General features: G+C 44.1%; 1 protein-coding gene across 2 annotated transcripts in view; it reads left to right on the forward strand.

Moving 5' to 3' along the window:
• The window catches only part of LOC127665910 (granulocyte-macrophage colony-stimulating factor receptor subunit alpha-like), a 3950-nt gene extending 308 nt beyond the window's left edge, over window positions 1–3642 (forward strand). The window contains exons 2-12 of one of the 2 annotated variants that reach the window (XM_052158528.1): window positions 884–1003; window positions 1097–1236; window positions 1377–1497; window positions 1782–1911; window positions 2025–2197; window positions 2378–2505; window positions 2601–2630; window positions 2732–2861; window positions 3069–3165; window positions 3313–3394; window positions 3489–3642. In XM_052158528.1, coding sequence (XP_052014488.1) covers window positions 922–1003; window positions 1097–1236; window positions 1377–1497; window positions 1782–1911; window positions 2025–2197; window positions 2378–2505; window positions 2601–2630; window positions 2732–2861; window positions 3069–3165; window positions 3313–3394; window positions 3489–3575 — 1200 coding nt within the window. In that variant the 5' untranslated portion in view covers window positions 884–921 and the 3' untranslated portion in view covers window positions 3576–3642. Of the gene's footprint in view, window positions 1–883; window positions 1004–1096; window positions 1237–1376; window positions 1498–1781; window positions 1912–2024; window positions 2198–2377; window positions 2506–2600; window positions 2631–2731; window positions 2862–3068; window positions 3166–3312; window positions 3395–3453 lie in introns of both variants that reach the window. The other variant, XM_052158529.1, reaches the window with a different exon arrangement.
• Window positions 3643–19013: the final 15371 nt, after the last annotated feature.

Consider the following 19013-nt stretch of genomic DNA (forward strand, 5'->3'; position numbering starts at 1 on the left):
TGTGTGCTCCCAGCAACCATCCTGTCCATGGCGGGGGGGGGGGGGGGGCCGAGGGGGGGTGACCCTGGGTGGAGACCAGAAGTGGGTGGGTCGGGGAGGGAGTGAGGACCCGCGGACCTACCGAGTGTGCCGCCCGGTCTAGGTTCTGGGAAAAATTCTGCAGGTCAGAGGTCACAGAGGCCGAGGGGGCGCTGGAATGCTACCCTGGGGTCTGGTTCCAGGTCAAGGGGTCAAAATGTGAGCCGGGCGAGCATCGAGATTACTCATGGACCCACTGTGTGCATCTGGGGGCCTCGGTGGGGAGGTCGGGATCGCCGAGGGGGATCACAGGACGTGGGGCTGGGCATGGGATGGGAGCACAGCCAGGGAGCTGAGGTAGTGGGATGCTCAGGATGGCGGAGCTTGAGGCAGGGGGGTGACTTCCGAGGCGTTTCCCAGGACGCCCTGGGGTCGTGTGCCGCCCATGGGCCCGGTGGAGGAGACCCTGCAAGCCCCGCGGGTGTTCCCCCATTCCCCTCCTCACTGCATCGCGACAGGAAGTAGGGACTGGAAAAGAGGAAGCACCAGGCGCCCAGCTCTGAGCACGGAGCAGGGGCGGGGCGGGCTCACCAGGGTTGTGAGGGGGAAGGGCCCGCACACAGTCAGGCCGTAGCACGACCTCCACCACCCGCCCACATCACCCACCGCAGGGGCGGGGTCCACACATAACCAAAGATGCTCGGGGAACCAATAGGATGATGTTCCCAGGGGAACTGAGGCGGAGGGGATGTCAGGGATGGAGCTGAGTCAGGGGGATGGCGGGGTGGGACAGGTCGCGTGTGCACAGTGTGTCTGACCTGGGGGCATAGTTAGTGATGGCCCGGCGCGTCTGTCTGACTGACAGGTGACGTCACCGCTTGCCTGCCCCTGGGTGGCCCGGCCATGGGCATCATTCCCCTGGCTCATCTAGCACTGCTCTGCTCCACGCTGATGCTCGCCGCTCCCAGGGCGCCGGCGACTCCGGGTGAGTGACGGACTATTGGCGGGCGGGACCGGAGGGGGGGGGGGACGCGGGAGGGCGGGGCCGCGCCATCCGACCAGAGCTTTCCCGCCACAGCCCCGACCACGCCCGACCCGGACCCCACCTTCAACGTGACCTTCGACCCCGCGACGTGGACCCTGACCTGGGCCTGCATCGCGGGGAACATCAAAGTGATGTGGTGCGCGATGACTGCGACGCAGAGGCGGGTCCTCCGGGTAGGAGAGAGGCGGGGTCCGGGGCGGAAAAGTCACTTCCCATCCCAGCGGGCGGGATCCGGAGGGACGGGAACCAACGCAGCGTCCGATGACGTCACTGCCTGCGCCGACTCCGCTTCCGCTCCCCTCGCCAAACACAGCAGCCCCGGGGATGCCACTGCCGGTTCCAGCCCGTGGAACTGCACCATGGAGCCACGCTGGAGGTCAACGGGACGGTCCGGGGCGCCCCCGCGAGCCGGAGGTTGAGCTTCGTCAACTCAGGTGCGTGGTGGGTGGGACCAGGGGAGGAGCGGGGCGGGGTCTTCCGGGTTGGTGACATAACCGCCCAGGGGCCGGGAACCCGGTGACGTCATTGTCGACGAAACATCATCGTCGGTCGGTGATGACATCATTGCTTGTTGATGGCAATGTCGCAGCAGATGGGGCTCTTGGGTTGGCGGTGACATCATCGCGCAGCAACTCCATAGGCGACGATTATGTCTCGATGACGTCACCGACGAGCGCACCCATAAGATTCACGGGCGGCCATCTTGTCCCCAGCACAGGCGCAGCAGGCTCAGGGGCAAAAGACCTGACGTGCGAGATACGCGAGGCGCGGTTCCTGTCCTGCGAGTGGCAGGTGGGGCCTGCGGCGCCTGAGGACGTGCGGTACTCGCTGCGAGTCCTTAACTCTACGTGCGTGGTGATGACGTCGTTGTGACGTCACGGGTCGTTGGTGGGTCGATGACATCCTGGTGCTGTGTCCTACGGGTGTCGTTGATGACGTCACCGTCACCGTCCACCCGCAGGGGTCACGACGTCGCGCGCTGCTCTGCTCCTCCGGGTGATGACTTGATCACCACACGCTGCCAGGCGGACGACCTCTCGCTGCTTGGGAGCCGGGCCTACGTGGTCGTGACTGGTCGTAGCCAGGCGGGGCCGGTGCGCTTCCTGGACGCCATGGTGACCACGAAGCTGATCGGTGGGTACGGGCCTGCGGGATTGAGTGACAGGCTGCCTGAGAGGCCTGTGTGCTGGAGTAACTTATGGGGACGGAATTTATAGGATTGAGCGACAGGCGGGGGCGGGGCTTGTGAGATTGAGGGGGGGGTCAGCCCAGGTTTGAATGACGGCCACTGCCACTCATGCTTTGTCCCTGCAGAGCGTCTCGGCCCCCCGCTCAACGTCACCATGTCCTGTAACTCTTCCCACTGCGCTGTCCAATGGTCGCCGCCCCCGACCTGGGCGCCCATGACCCCCCGGGACTTCCGCTTTGAGGTTGAGTGGCAGGTAAGCGGGGCCTCACCGCGGGGCGGTGCCAGTCGGGACGGACCGGCCTCAAACCACAGCCCTGATGTCCGACCCGACCCCACTTCCTTCCGCAGAGCGCCGGACCTGGAAGCGTTCCCCGGAAGGTGCGGTGATCCCCGGCGACCTATGACCTCTGACCCTGGGCTGCGTGGAGGGGTGACTACATGGGCTCACCGGGCGCCGCCCCTTACGGCCCCGCCCCCAGGTGCGAATCGAGGAGGAGACCAGCCTCGCCTTTCCTAGCCCCGCCTCCCGCGGTCGCCTTGCAGTCCGGGTGCGCGCAGGCGACGTGCGGAGCGCGCGATGGAGCGACTGGAGCCCCGCCCTCGAGCTCGGTGACGTCACGGGGAGTTCCCGCTCACTATGAAATCAAAATTCTAATGGGAAGTGAGGGAAGACCCCGCCCACCACAGCTAGCCCCGCCCGCTCACCCCAGAGCCTGGTCTCAGCTCTCAACTATTTCCAATTTGGGCGGAGCCGGAAGGGAATCCTTGCCCGCCCGTCGATAGAGGCGGAACCCTGACCCTGTTTCCTCTCCGCAGGCTCGGAAGACGCCCCTCCTCCTGGTCCGCTCGCGTACGCGGTGCCGGCTTGCGCGGTCCTACTGTGCGCATTCGCGCTCGGGGCAGCATGCAGGAGGTGGGGCTGAGGCAGGGGCTTGGCAGGGATGGATGGAGCTGAGGCAGGGGGCTGGCTGGGACGGAAGGAACTGAGACAGTGGGATGGCGGCGCAGCTGCTGGCAACTGACATCAGCCGCTGCCTTGACCCTTGACCTTCGGCCCCAGGACCGCGGCGATACAGCGACTCTTTCCCCCGGTCCCCGGGATCAGGGACAAAGTGTCGGATGACGAGCGCGTGAACCCGGAGGTCAGAGGTCACGGGGTGGGGGAGGCGGGGCTTCCGAATGTTGCCTCCGTCTACCCCAGGTTTGTGACCTCTGGACCCCGCTCCGTCCCCGCAGACCCTCAGAAATGACCTCCTGCTTCCGGCTGCAGCGCGCGATGACGTCACCCCTGCCACTACGATGGGAAGTCCCGCTTGTGACTGACTGACGGGATATCAGTTTTGTTTTTTGTTTTTAGCGGGAAAATAAACATAGTCGCCTTTGTCGTCAATCAGAAGTGGACCGGTTTCAGTTTCTCGATTTGTCGATCACTCCCATCGTTTCCGGGAGGCGTGTCCTCGGCCACGTCTGCCTGCACGACCATGCCCACTGAGGATACGGTGACATCACCGCGTGCCCTAGGGGTCCGGCCCAGTGAAGCAGGCTGTAGGCCGCGTGATTGACAGGCGGATCCGGACTTGTGGTGTGAGGGGGCATGGCTGCGGGCACAGGGAGCCCCGTCCTTCCAAGTTTTCCTGGGGCATTGTAAAACTGAGGTTGAAGACATCCCAGTGTGCAAACACTCAAAACAAAAACCCAGTCAGAAGTAGAGGCAGCCTGCTGCTCCACATCTAAGCAGTGCAAAACCACACAGCAGGGTGGAGAGGCGAAGTCTTGGTAAAAACCTTGACTTGGGGTGAAGTCTCTCACTCTCAGGACCCCAAGTACTAACTGAAGGGTATAGCTGGTTAAAGGGATTGAGTCCAACAGGTGAGAAAGGTTGGAAACAGGGCTTAATGATAGTTCACTATGTATGTATCAGATTATTCTTAGGTACCCAGCAGGTGTTGGGAGAAATGTGTCTTTGAAATTCTATAGCCCAAGCTCTTTTTTTTTCCCCCGCATTAACAAAGTATATTTATTTTGAAATAAAAACACACAAAAATTAAAGTGTATCACAGAGAAATTTATCATATAGAATATCTTGTATGTTTAGTCCTTCTGTAATAACTACCACGTATACTTAGAATCTTTTTAAAAGACAATGTGCACTGTTTTCCAGCTTTTAGCATATGTTTTTTGTTTGTTTGTTTTTTGTTTTGTTTTGTTATTTTTTGAGACAGGGTTTCTCTGTGTAGCCCTGGCTGTCCTGGAACTCTGTAGACCAGGCTGGCCTGGAACTCAGAAATCCGCTTGCCTCTGCCTTCCAAGTGCTGGGATTACAAGTGTGCGCCACCGTGCCCGGCTAGCATATGTTTTTTAAATTATCCTTTATCATTTCCTGTGTCTGCTTTCTGGACAGACACACAAAAATGGCTAGAATATGCAGCAAATAATGGGCACTAAAGTCTTGTTCTGATCTGATATATTTCTCCTTATTATTGTTCATATTAATCTTTTTCGCCAGAGGATTTTAACTTTGTTGTTTTGATTTGGATAATAAAATATGAACACTGTGATTTGTTTCAGAAATAGACTGCTACCCTCCTATATAACTACAAGTTACCCAGGACCCTTCTTCCTATTGATAATTGTTTTTCATTACCCTGATTGTTGTGGTCTTATGATTTCTCCACTTCATATTAGATAATTATTGTACTTTTAAACACATTAGCATGTAATCAAAAGTGCATCTCTCTTTTGCTCTTAAACTAAGCTCTTAAACTAAGCTCTTAAAATCTAAGTTCTTAAACTAAGTTAGTCTTCAATGCCCCTATCTGGGTTATATAGGAAAGATGACCTCTTAACCCTAGCTAGGATAGGAGAGACACACTCTAAATTGTTTAGTCAACTGTGAACAGAAGTGCTTTCCAATGATTCCTGTATCCTCAGGAATTGACCATGCTGGTATGATATAAATTAGAAACGACAGAACATCCTATAGAGAACATGTAATGGTCTATTTATTCCCAGAGCCAGGTCTTCTGTACTCCAGAGCCACTGAGTTGGCAAAGTGGTGCCCTTCTGACTGGTGAGTGTGTGGGCAGGCTACATAAAGTGCATCTCTTACCTGGAATGGGGGAAAGAGATGAGGGAGCTGAGCCTAGTTGGTTAGTTGCATACAGCCTGATCTCCCTCCTACTTCTTCAGACATGGCCCCAGGGAAAGCAAGGAGCTAACAGAAGAAAGGCAAGTTGAGGGAAGTAATCCAAGAACCAAGAAGGATCAGGAGGAAGCAATGGGATCAGCAGGCTACCATAAAATAACATTCAGCTGTCAGTCTCCTTGAAAAAGCCCTGACTTCTCACCGGGGATCAGAAGCTCCTCAGGCACCACATTCCCACAGAGAGGTCTGTTCTCAGGCTCATATTGGTTTCCTGGGCTATCCCAGCTTTCCTTTCAACTGTCAGAAAGAGGTGCTCACCAGAAAATCATCTGTTGTTTCCTGCTGCATTGCAATTAGTACCAGAGATCATCACATGGATAACTGGGCCAAGAAGGTGCCATTTGTCTTAGGCATGAGACAGACTTCACCAAATCCTATCAGAGGGCATTTTAAAGCCAAGTAGTGGTTCTTTCCCAAGAAGTCCTTTATGTGGGATCGTTAGAAGCTGACTCTCCCATTTCTGCCTTCACTATTGATTGTAATATGGGTTAAATAGTAAGAGCACATTTTTTCTCCCCATTGTTCAGCTTTCAGATGTTTCCAAAGTCTTGGTATTTGTATTTATCACGTAAAATGAGATTTATGTTCCTACTGTGTAGACTGTTTTTCAAACCAACACACCCCAAGTACCTACCTCCTGACAACCAGGTTTCATGCATGCAGAACCTGATCTTCCTAAATGGCACAGGAGAGTTAGACTTCCCAGAAAAGCAGCAGAGAAAAATTGTCTTTGAACCTCAAAAAGGATCTGAAGTCAATGAACATCACAGCAGTCAAACTCTGAGGCAATGGTCCTTAAATTCTTATTTCCCTTCTCAGAAGACAGATGCCACCTCCTCCTGACTACCAAGCTCCCATTGTATCTGAGGCCTGAAACTGGGGGTTTTCAGGAGTCTTCCACAAATTTCAAACTTCAGAGATGGACAGCAACTTCCCAAGATGGTGGAACAGAGAAGGCTGCTTGGAGTGGACAAATTTTATTCATAGTGATTAAACAAGATACATTTTCAAATTCTTCCAACATTTTCTGATGTCCCTTTTGTTGTCAATGATTTCCATCAATACTGAGACCTCTTAATACATGTCTCTCTTATCTTCACTCTTTTCATTCAGATATCCCTGGTATCCTGTCCCTAAAGCAAAACAGAACTGAGGTGTCTTTCCCAGAATGCAGCTGCTGCTCTGACACCAGTGGATCTGTGAATCTATAATCCCTTAACTGGTGCTGTTAGGGATGACAAAAACAAACAAGCAGACAAAACTTGTTCCTTTAAATACTTCAAAAGGAAAATTCTCTTTTAAAAACCCTTGTTGGCACTTACGTTTCCTACAAATCATTAATTGCAGCTACTATTTTCGAATGTTTCTTTATATTGTAGTTGTCTCCTTTTTCTGCTAATTTTTAAAATCTTTTTTTTTTATTTGATTTGGTTTTTTTGAGACAGGGTTTCTCTGTATAGCTCTGGCTGTCTTGGAACTCACTCTGTAGACCAGGCTGGCCTCGAATTCAGAAATCTGCCTGCCTCTGCCTCCCAGAGTGCTGGGATTATAGGCGTCTATCTATTTGTGGTTTGGTTTCTTTGGTTGGGACAAAATTCCTGACAAGAAACAAGAAAAAGAAGAGAGTTTACTTTGACGCATCCAGTTGAAAACAACATAGGGGCAGGAGCTTGAAGCAGCACGTCAAGTTGAATTCACAGTGAAGGAGGAAAAAAATGAATGTTGCCACTAATCTGGCTTTATCTTCCTCTGATTTTAAATTTAGCATAGTCTCCACTCCATGCCAACAGTTAGAGTGGGTTTCCTTTTTCAGTTAGACTTCTCTGGATATATTCTCAAAGATAGGTCAAATTGATTATGAATATTAATAATCACAATTTATAAAAAAGAAACAAGGGAAACTACCTGTTAAACTCTGTTGAATACACATTATTTCCTACACTTTGCAAATAACAAAATATTACTATGTGTACTTTTTGTCTGTTTGGTTGTTGTTGTTTTTTTTTTTTTCAAGACAGAGTTTCTCTGTATAACCCTGGTTATCCCAGAACTCAATCTGTAAACCAGGTTGGCCTCAAATTCACAGATATCTATCTGCCTCTGCCTCCCAAGTGCTGGGATTAAAGGCATATACCACTACCGCCTAGCAAAGTGGGTTCTTTTTAAAAAGTATTTTTACTTTTAATTGTATGCATGTGTGTGTCAGTGTGGGTATGTGCATATACTTTCAAGTGCCCGTGGAAGACAGTTACAGGTGGTTGTGAGCCATCCAGTATGTGTGCTGGAAACAGAATGTCAATCCTCCACGGAAGTAGTGATCCTTAACCACTGAGCCATCTCTCCAGTCCTGAGTCTTCTTAATTAAAGAAAACTTAAATACACAAGGGAAAACTACTGAAGATGAGAGAAGTTAACAGAAGTTTAGAAGCTGAAACTCAGGAGGCCGTCTATAACATGATTGCCTGGTAGGAGAAGCTGCACGTTAAGGACTTCTGGTGAGGAAGCAGGAGGAGCATGGCAGATTCTCTTAAGAACTGGACATGGGTAAGAAAACAAAGTCCAGGAAGATCCTAGGCTTTCTCTCCAAATCCCAAGGAAGCAATTAGAAAAAGGTGTAAACACGCAGGCCCATCTGTCTCCTTGAGTTGCAGGGAGGAGGGTGCCATTACCATTTACAAGTATGTGGTAGAGAGATGGGAGAGAAAGAGAAGTGGAGAGGTTCATATGCTTTGGAGAGAGGTTGAACTGGAGATGTGATGATGCTGATGCCCAACAAATCAAAATGAGACCAAAAAGTCTACAAAAATATCATTGAGTTAGTTTTGTGTTGTCCAACTACTCTTGGGAATGGGGCCTGCCCTGGAGAGGGCTTAATATAATCACCTGAGTTTACTTCTTTGTTTTTGCTTTCTGTTGTTTCAATTCAGATTTTTCCCTACTTCTCTACATGACCTGTCCAATTAGTATTGTCAAGTGCTTGGGCCATTTCCAGTCCTTACTATGAGTTAACTGTAGCATGTAACTCTGTTGGTCTTTCATCCTTGATACATTACTTCCTTTTGTAGAACTGTGTTTCTTTTCCTGTTTTCTACTTCTCTAACAGTTCATCCTTCTAAGTCTGCTTAGCTGGTCCTTCATCGTCTTGATAGCATCTGTACAGGGTGCTTCAAATTTCAGTCATGCCTTTTTTCTCTGTTATTCTTATCTTTTTTGAGTATTAACTTCTATTAGCATCTACATGTCTTTAAGAATAATATGCTATCTCTAGCCAGAACTCAGCTATACATAGCATATAAATCTTGTTGGCTACAGAATCCTCAAAACTCATCCCTGCCAGTTTTTGATAAGGCATGAATGAAGATATATTTCCATTTGGTTATTGATTAAGCTAACTCATAAAAAAGACAGTTGTCTTTTACCTGCTCAAACAAGAAGCAAAAATTCACCCTTAACTGATCTGTGAGCCGGGCGGTGGTGGCACACGCCTGTAATCTCAGCACTCTGGGTGGCAGAGGCAGGCGGATTTCTGAGTTCGAGGCCAGCCTGGTCTAGAGAGTGGGTTCCAGGACAGCCAGGGCTATACAGAGAAACCCTGTCTTGAAAAAACCAAACTCCACCCCCCAAAAAAACAAAAAAACAAAAAAACTGATCTGTGCACCTTGCACATTCCATACAAATATATTTATAGAACTAAATATTGTTTGTAAGGTTTATATATTACAGACTAAAACAAGAGGGAAGCCCTGAAAAGATTCATCTTCAGGGGTGCTGAGATGACCTGCTGTCCCAGCTTCCTGCCTGATCATGCCTCAACTGAGGCTATTTCCAGAGACTTGCTTTGAGAGCAGCTGCAGAAAGAGCTGCTAATCCCTGATGACATACATCAGTTCATCTAGCCTCTCAGATGGTGTCCATCAGGACTTCAGTAAAATCCTGAACTTTATCAACACATAAAAACTAGAAAGCAAATAATGCCAAATAGCTTTATTTTGACTTAGCCATTTCGCCGATATCCTTTTGTGTCCCCCAAAATGAATTCTTTTTTTTTGTAGATTTGTTTATTTTATTTATACGAGTACACCATCTCTGTCTTCAGACACACCAGAAGAGAATTCTTTATCCCAAATCATCATTAGGCAATCATAAGAAGACCATTGTTCCAGTTCTTTAAGTTGGGGTGGATAGTTTTTGTCATTTTATGAATTATAGATATGTTGTCACTTTTACAGATAATTTAAAAATAATTATAGTTTTGGACAGGAAGGAAACTAAATAGAGAGCATAGCCTCAGGAATTTCTATCTTTCCTTTCCTCTTCTCTATCCTTCTTTCTTACCTAAAGGGAAAGGGATGAAAAAAGGGGGGCATAGAATAATAGTAGGAGAAATTACACTTATAGGGATAGATTATTAAATGTACTCTTAAACAAAACATCTTACAGCTATAATCTTACATTGGTAGAAATCTTTATATTTTGGTATAGAATTGAAGTTGTATTTTTCTTCCATTGCTACAGAATTTATATATTGATACAGGTTTAAGGATTTCATTGGTATAAATCTTTGTATACTGATACAAAATTTACATTAATTTTGATACTCTTAGATAGGCGCTATGACTGTGCAAGTGATTTAAGAATAAAAGGTTTAATCCCAGTCCTTTTAATAACCGTTATTATAAACTGTTTAGGATAAACAGTCAAACTCATAGTGTCTTCCACTTTAGCAGGACAGCTACTAGAAGGAGTAGAGCTAAAAACAAGAGATTGGGGACAAAGGGTATGACCCCACTTCTACAGGACCATGTGGGCATTGGTCTTTGCTCTCATAAAGCACTTATTCTTTCAGCCACATCCTATACAACTCATCTTCTGAGAAAAGACTTATGCCTTTGATTCTTCTGATATCACACAGGTGCAGACACGAAGGAGGAAAGGCCGTGGTGGCTGCCAGTGGAGAACAGGCATGTTATTGATGACAGGAGTGGTGTGGGGCCTTGTCATTTCTGTTCCTCCTGAGGATGCTATTTTAAAGAATACTCTTCCTCATGACTGAAGGAGATTTTCACATATAAGACATAGACCAGCAGCCAGTGTATCAGTGACATGTCATGGTATCACTCTACACGTAGGCATAGGGGAATTAACAGATTGTGGATGTGGTAGAAGAGACTGTTGGTGGGTAGTAGGTGTGATTCACACTTGACTAATAAGGTTCAGGATTCCTAGGGAAGTCTGTTTTTTAGTGTCACCTTGTGTTCAGGACACCCTAAGTAGGACACAAGTGGAAGACAGTGCTGAGGGCACCCCCTGGTGGCTTCTACTGAATCAAATTCATATAATGAGATGATGATGAAAGACTTAATTCTGAGAAAGGTTCTATACTGTATACAGTAAATTTCCTTTAAACAAATATTCATGTGTGATGCGTATTTTATTAGAAAAAATGCTATAATAGTTTTTATAAATAATTTAATTTAATACTTATATATAAATGCATTATAGTATATATAAATACTTTTAAAAATAAAAGATTTTTTAAAAAGTTTTCACGGTCTTTAATTTTAAAAGAAACATTGTTTCCTGGTGAGTGGGTCTTTGAAGCATTTTCAGTATCCTATTCCCAATGTGATCAGTACTATAGCCGGAGGACAGGAAGGGCAAACTTGCCCAACTACATGTATTTTGCATGACTGCCCTCCCACACAAAAGGGAATCTTTTGATCTGCAGTTTAGGTGCTAATTAAAGCATCTAGGAAACATACCATCTTCTTCAAATAGCCATAGAGCCTTTTGCCAGTTCAAATAAATTTCACCTACCTCTGGGAGGGTAGACAAGAATTTTTCTCCCCTTTTTGGCAGAGGTTTTGCATTTTTATTCTTTTTTTAAAAAAGAGTTTGTTTGTTTGTTTGTTTGTTTAGTACAGTGTTCTGCCTGAAAACCAGAAGAGGGTGCCAAGATCACATTACAGATGGTTGTGAGCCACAATGTGGTTGCTGGGAATTGGACTAAGGACCTCTGGAAGAACAGTCAGTGCTCTTAACCTCTGAGCCATCTCTCCAGTACACTTTTATTCTTTTATTCTTTTTTTTTTTTTTTTTTGGTTTTTTGGTTTTTTGGATTTTGTTTTTTCAAGATAGGGTTTCTCTGTATAGCCCTGGCTGTCCCGGAACTCACTCTGTAGACCAGGCTGGCCTCGAACTCAGAAATCCTCCTGCTTCTGCCTCTCAGAGTGCTGGGATTACAGGCGTGTGCCACCACCACGCGGCTTTTTTCTTTCTTTTTTCTTTTTTTCTTTTTTTGGGGGGGTTTACACTTTTATTCTTAATATAATTATTTAAAGTGTGGATACAGATATTGGGAAATCATATTAAGAATAAAAATGTACTTAAATTTATTTTGCTGATAATGAACAAATTTATAGTAGATCAAGATGACTAGAAGGAAGAAATATGCATTGCACTTGACAACAGTTTTCAGTAGCAGACTCTGTTAACTGTGAATGTGTGCATCTGAAAGCTGCTCTCTTAGTTTGCTGATACAAAATTAATTGCTGAGTACACTCCAGAGAAATAACAATTTTAATTTAAAGTTTGCTAGTGCAAATTTCATGAAATAACAAATTGAAAAGGTTGTTTCCCTGTATAATGTGCTTCATGGGAGTTAGATGGTCAATAAATAATATTGAGCAGCCACAACAATGTAGTTGAGTTAAATACATTCAATGCATGAAGAATTGTATAGTAACAGTATTGAACACAGACACATCCTCCTTACACAGTAAATCAGTGTATATGTTTCACAATATTCAATATAATGTTGATTCTAAGAAAACATATTGAATTATTAGGATATCATGATCTCTGTGTGCACATTATAGACCAGAATTCATTACCTGCCATCAGACAACATTACCAAGGAGAAACAGTGCAAGACCTCAGAGACCAATCACACAGTTCATGTTTTGCATGTTGTAGAAAAACACAGGAGGGAAAGCTTTGAGGAAAACCCACAGGACTTTTCTTTCCCTGCCCATCACTAACATAGCCGGAGGCACTCTTGCCATTGTGTGTTCTTCCTACGAACCTTCTAAATTGTGAGGAAGCTTAGAATGAAACATTCAAAACCTAATAGCCACGTAACAGTGATATTTCTGGAATTGTTTCGATGCATCATCAGCACATCCCATGTTCTGATGCTCTTTGGACATGGAAGATGGTCTAGAAAGACTGCCATGTAGATCTTAAAGATACTCATCTCTACTCTATCCAGTATGTGTCTGGATTTACACTATTGTTTAAATAAAATAAACAATATCTGAAGCTAGAGGGGAAACACCTTGGAACCCTCTCTTACACTTCCTAACACAACGGGGTTGATCCTCTCTTGCCAAGGATCATTAAATCTCTTAAAGCAGCTCCTGGAGTCCTTGTCTGACTTGAGAAGGCCTTTGCCCCACTTTAAGCTCTAGTCCCTCTTGGTCATTTTGGTGCCTATTATTTTCTCAAGTGCAGCAGGCTGCTTTAGAACCAATGCCTAGGCCTACTCCATATCCCTATAGTAATGGGCTTCCAGAAGCTAACAGAATTGAAGGCATGACTGTACTCTCTGAGTCTACTCCTCAATATTGTCATCATCTTAGCAATTTCCCAAAGATTAGACAGTTAATTTGTAGCTCATGGATCCACATCCATGGATTTCTGCTTGAAAAACCTGGGCATGATAAACACACCTATAAGCTCAGTCTTCAAGAGGTAGAGATGGGAAGATTTTAAATTCTAGACTACCCTGGGCTACATGTGAGATTCTATCTTAACACACCACTGTCCCATGGAAAAAAATAAATGGAAAGGAAAAGGAGATGTAGAAGGATATAGATGAGGAAAAATGAAAGGAGAGGAGAAGGAAGAAAAGACTATTTAAAAGATGTTATTTCTATATTAAACATGCAGAGATCTATACACTTGTCATGATTTCCTAATAATTCAATGTGTTAAAATAAACATTGTATTGAATATTGTAAAACATCTAAGTTGAGTTATGGTGCAAGGAGGATGTGTCTGTATTCTATGTTATTACTATACAATTTTACATAGGAGATGTGGCCATCTTTAGATATAATATTGATGAGGGATCCTGGAACCAAGGTCCCATGTATACTGAGGACTGACTGTATACTGACTGTTTAACTACACCTTATGGAAATTGTCAAGGTGATAGTCAGAATGTAGGGGAAGATTCATTAATACAGATGGGTCTGGCCCATGTATGGTTAGACAGGGTGAATGTGGGGGAGGTGGCACAGAGTCACAGTGATCACCAAGAGCCCTTATGTCTTGTCTCTTAACTAGCCTGTTCTATGACAAGAGTTTACCAGACAAAAAAGTAAGACAGAACACAGAGATAATAACCTTCATTGCTCTCTGCTTTTTAACTTATTTCTGAAGATGTATCTGTTGGGAACTACAGGAAGTACATTAAACAGCATCTAACATAAACCTAATCAATCTTTCCACTCCTGTGCACAGCAAGTACCCATTACTCACAGGCCAATAGTACTTTTCAAGGGAGAACACAGGAAGAAAGGTGGGATCCACGTCTGCTTGTCATAGGTCAGCCTGTTTGTGGTCTGATGAAGCAAGATTTTGTCTATTCAAAGCAATAAAACATCTATTTCTGTGTGCTAAGAATCAGAGCTTTTGCTCAGTGTCTTCATTACCTGCCCAATAACGAGTTTAGATATGATCATGAATAGAATCCCCATAATGGCACAAATGGCTTTATAAGGAAAAGTAGGGAAACCTCATTATCACATTTGTTCTGTTTCACTAGGTGATGCCCTTATCATGTTATGATATAGCAAGAAGGCCCTTATCAGATTCTGTTGCTGTGTTTTTGAAACTCCCAGTCTCCACAGTCATGGGCCAAACAAATCTATTTTCTTTAAAAACAAATTACCCAGGCCGGGCGGTGGTGGCGCACGCCTGTAATCCCAGTACTCTGGGAGGCAGAGGCAGGCAGATTTCTGAGTTGGAGGCCAGCCTGGTCTACAGAGTGAGTTCCAGGACAGCCAGGGCTATACATTTCTGGGTCTTCAGTTCTATTCCATTGATCTTCCTGCCTGTCTCTGTACCAATACCATATAGTTTTTATCACTATTGCTCTGTAGTAGAGCTTGAGGTCAGGGATGATAATTCTGTCAGAAGTTCTTTTATTGTTGAGAATAGTTTTCACTATCCTGGATTTTTTGTTATTCCAGATAAATTTGGAAATTGCTCTTTCTAACTCTATGAAGAATTGAGTTAGATTTTTGATGGGGATTGCATTGAATTTGTAGATTGCTTTAGGCAAGATGGCCATTTTTACTATATTAACCCTGCCAATCCATGAGCATGGGAGATCTTTCCATCTTCTGAGATCTTCTTCAATTTCTTTCTTCAGAGACTTGAAGTTCTTGGCATACAGATCTTTCACTTGCTTGGTTAGAGTCACACCCAGGTATGTAATATTATTTTTGACTATCATGAAGGGTGTCATTTCCCTAATTTCATTCTCAGCCTGTTTATCCTTTGAGTATAGGAAGGCTACTGATTTGTTTGAGTTGATTTTATATCCAGCCACTTTGCTGAAGTTGTTTATCAGGTTAAGGAGTTCTCTAGTGGAGTCTTTGGGGTCACTTAAGTATACTATCACATCATCTGCAAATAGTGATACTTTGACTTCTTCCTTTCCAATTTGAATCCCTTTGACTTCCTTTTGTTTTCTAATTGCTCTGGCTAGGAGTTTGAGTATTCTATTGAACAGATAGGGAGAAAGTGGACAGCCTTGTCTAGTCCATGATTTCAGTGGGAGTGCTTCAAGTTTCTCTCCATTTATTTGATGTTGGCTACTGGTTTGCTGTATATTGCTTTTACTACGTTTATGTATGGGCCTTGAATTCTTGACCTTTCCAAAACTTTTATAATGAAGAGGTATTGGATTTTGTCAACTTCTTTCTCAGCATCTAATGAAATGATCATGTGTTTTTTTTCTTTGAGTTTGTTTATATAGTGAATTACATTGATGGAAATCCATATATTGAACCATCCCTGCATCCCTTGGACGAAGCCTACTTGATCATGGTGGATGATTGTTTTGATGTGTTCTTGAATTCGGTTGGCAAGAATTTTATTGAGCATTTTTGAATCAATATTCATAAGGGAAATTGGTCTAAAGTTCTCTTTCTTTGTTGGGTCTTTGTGAGGTTTAGGTATCAGAGTAATAGTGGCTTCATAAAACGAATTGGGTAGTGTTCCTTCTGTTTCTATTTTGTGGAAATAGTTTGAAGAGTGTTGGTGTTAAGTCTTCTTTGAAGGTCTGATAGAACTCTGCATTAACCCATCTGGTCCTGGACTTTTTTAGTTGAGAGACTATTAATGACTGCTCCTATTTCTTTAGGGGTTATGGGATTGTTTAGGTCATTTATCTGATCCTGATTTAACTTTGGTACCTGGTATCTGTCTAGAAAATTGTCCATTTCATCTAGATTTTCCACTTTTGTTGAGTATAGGCTTTTGTAGTAGGTTCTGATGAGTTTTTGGATTTCCTCAGTATCTGTTGTTATGTCTCCCTCTTCATTTCTGATTTTGCTGATTTGGATACTGTCTCTGTGCCCTCTGGTTAGTTTGGCTAAGGGTTTATTTATCTTGCTGATTTTTTAAAAGAACAATCTCCTGGTTTGGTTGATTCTTTGTATAGTTCTTTTTGTTTCTACTTGGTTGATTTCAGCCCTGAGTTTGATTATTTCCTGCTGTCTACTCTTCTTGGGTGTATTTGCTTCTTTTTTGTTCTAGAGCCTTCAGCTGTGCTGTTAAGCTGTTAGTGTATGCTCTTTCCAGTTTCTTTTTGGAGGCACTCAGAAGTATGAGTTTTTCTCTTAGCAATGCTCTCATTGTGTCCCATAAGTTTGGGTATGTTGTGCGTTCATTTTCATTAAATTCTAAACAGTCTTTAATTTCTTTCTTTATTTCTTCTTGATCAAGTTATCATTGAGTGTTGCTCAGTTTCCATGTGTATGTGGGCTTTTTGTTGTTTTTGTTGTTATTGAAGACAAGCTTTAGTCTGTGGTGATTTGTTGTTTTTGTTGTTATTGAAGACAAGCTTTAGTCTGTGGTACATGGAATTATTTCAATCTTCTTATATTTGCTGAGGTCTGTTTTGTGACCTAGTATATGGTCAGTTTTGGAGAAGGTACCATGAGGTGCTGAGAAGAAGGTATATTCTTTTGTTTTAGGATAAAATGTTTTATAGATATCCATTAAATCCATTTGGTTCATAACTTCTGTTAGTTTCACTGTTTCTCTGTTTAGTTTCTGTTTCCCTGATCTGTCCATTGATGAGAGTGGGGTGAAGGCTCCCACTATTATTGTGTGGGGTGCGATGTGTGCTTTGAGCTTTAGTAAAGTTTCTTTTATGAATGTGGGTGCCCTTGAATTTGGAGAATATTTGTTCAGAATTGAGAGTTCATCTTGGTAGATTTTTCCTTTGATGAGTATGAAGTGTCATTCCTTATCTTCTTTTATTACTTTAGGTTGAAAAGTAATAAAAAAAAAACTACAGATTTTATTCGATATTAGGATGGCTACACTAGCTTGTTTCTTGGGACCATTTGTTTGGAAAATTGTTTTCCAGCTTTTAGTAGTGCCTATCTTTGTGCCTGAGATAAGCTTCCTGTATGCAGCAAAATGTTGGGTCCTACTTATGTATCCAGTCTGTTAGTCTATGTCTTTTTATTGGAGAATTGAGTCCATTAATATTAGATATTAAGGAGAAGTGATTGTTGCTTCCTATTAGTTTTGTTATTAGAGGTGGAGTTATGTTTGTGTGGTTCTCTTCTTGGTTTGTTAAAAAAATATTAATTTCTTGCTTTTTCTAGTGTGTAGTTTCCCTTTTTTTGTTGGTGTTTTCCATTCATTATCCTTTGAAGGGCTGGATTTGTGGAAAGATATTGTGTACATTTTTTTGTCATGGAATATCTTGGCTTCTCCATCTATGGCAATTGAGAGATTTGCTGGATATAGCAGCCTGGGTTGGCATTTGCATTCTCTTAGGGTCTGTGTGACATCTGCCCAAGATTTTCTGGCTTTCATAGTCTCTGGTGAGAAGTCTGGTGAAATGCTGATAGGTCTACCTTTATATGTTACTTGACCTTTATTGCTTGCTGGTTTTAATATTCTTTCTTTGTTTAGTGCATTTGGTGTTTTAATTATTATGTGATGGGAAGAATTTCTTTTCTGGTACAATATATTTGGAGTTCTGTAGGCTTCTTGTATGTTCATGGACATCTCTTTCTTTAGGTTAGGCAAGTTTTCTTCTATAATCTTGTTGAAGACATTTACTGGCCCTTTAAATTGGAAATATTCACTCTCTTCTATACCTTAGATTTGGTCTTCTCATTATGTCCTAGGTTTCCTGGATGTTTTGGGTTAGGAGCTTTTTGCATTTTGCATTTTCTTTGACTGTTGTGTCAATGCTTTTCTGTGGTGTCTTCTGCATCTGAGATTCTCTCTTCTCTCTTGTATTCTGTTGTTGATGCTTGCATCCATGACTCCTGACTTCTTTCCTAGGTTTTCTACATCCAGAGTTGTTTCCCTTTGTGATTTCTTTATTGTTTCTACCTCCATTTTTAGATCCTGGATGGGTTTGTTCAATTCCTTCACCTGTTTGGTTGTGCTTTCCTGTAATTCTTTAAGGGTTTTTACCTTTTTACCTGTATTCTCCTGTATTTCTTTAAGGGAGTTATTTATGTCCTTCTTGAAGTCCTCTATCAGCATCATGAGTTGTGATTTTAAATCCAAATCTTGCTTTTCTAGTGTGTTAGGGTATCCAGGACCTGCTGTTGTGGGAGAATTGGGTTTGGATGGTGCCATGTTGCCTTGATTTCTGTTGGTAACATTCCTATGTTTACCTTTTGCCATCTGGTTATCTCTGGTTTTAGTTGGTCCTTCTGTCTCTGGCTAGCGCTTGTCCCTCCTGTGGGCCTGCAAACCTGTCTCAGCACCCCAGGGTGACAGGATCTCCTCTGGCACAGAGTGCTGTGGCGCTGCCCAGCTCCTGGGTGCAGGTGGAGCCTGGATTGACCCTGTCCCAGCTCCTCTACCACTCCTGTGTTCCCTGCGCTCCAGGCTGTACCTGCCTGCTCAGAGAGAAGATGACAGCTTCACCTCCAAAGCAGGGAGTCAAATCACTCCCTGTAGAGCAGTTCTCTCCTGGCAGGATTGGTGCGCAAGATGGCTGTGGCTCTACCCAGCTCCTGGGTGCAGTTGGAGCCTGGAGGGACCCTGGCGCAGATGGCTGTGGCTCTGCCACTCGAGTGTTCCCTTCACTCCTGGCTGTTGCTTTACCCCTTTCTTAATGGATATTTGAAGTATATTTGAAAAATATACTCACATTTAGGGGTTCACATTAGTGTACAGTGACTCTTACCAGTTCCAGTGTGAGGGTCTTATACTGATTGTTAATCCTTTCTTGAGTGGATTTCCTTTTTTTTTTTTTTTTTTTTTGTTTTTTAAATGATCTC

This window comes from Apodemus sylvaticus, chromosome 15 (genome assembly GCF_947179515.1).
Source record: "Apodemus sylvaticus chromosome 15, mApoSyl1.1, whole genome shotgun sequence".
NCBI classification, from domain to species: domain Eukaryota; kingdom Metazoa; phylum Chordata; class Mammalia; order Rodentia; family Muridae; genus Apodemus; species Apodemus sylvaticus.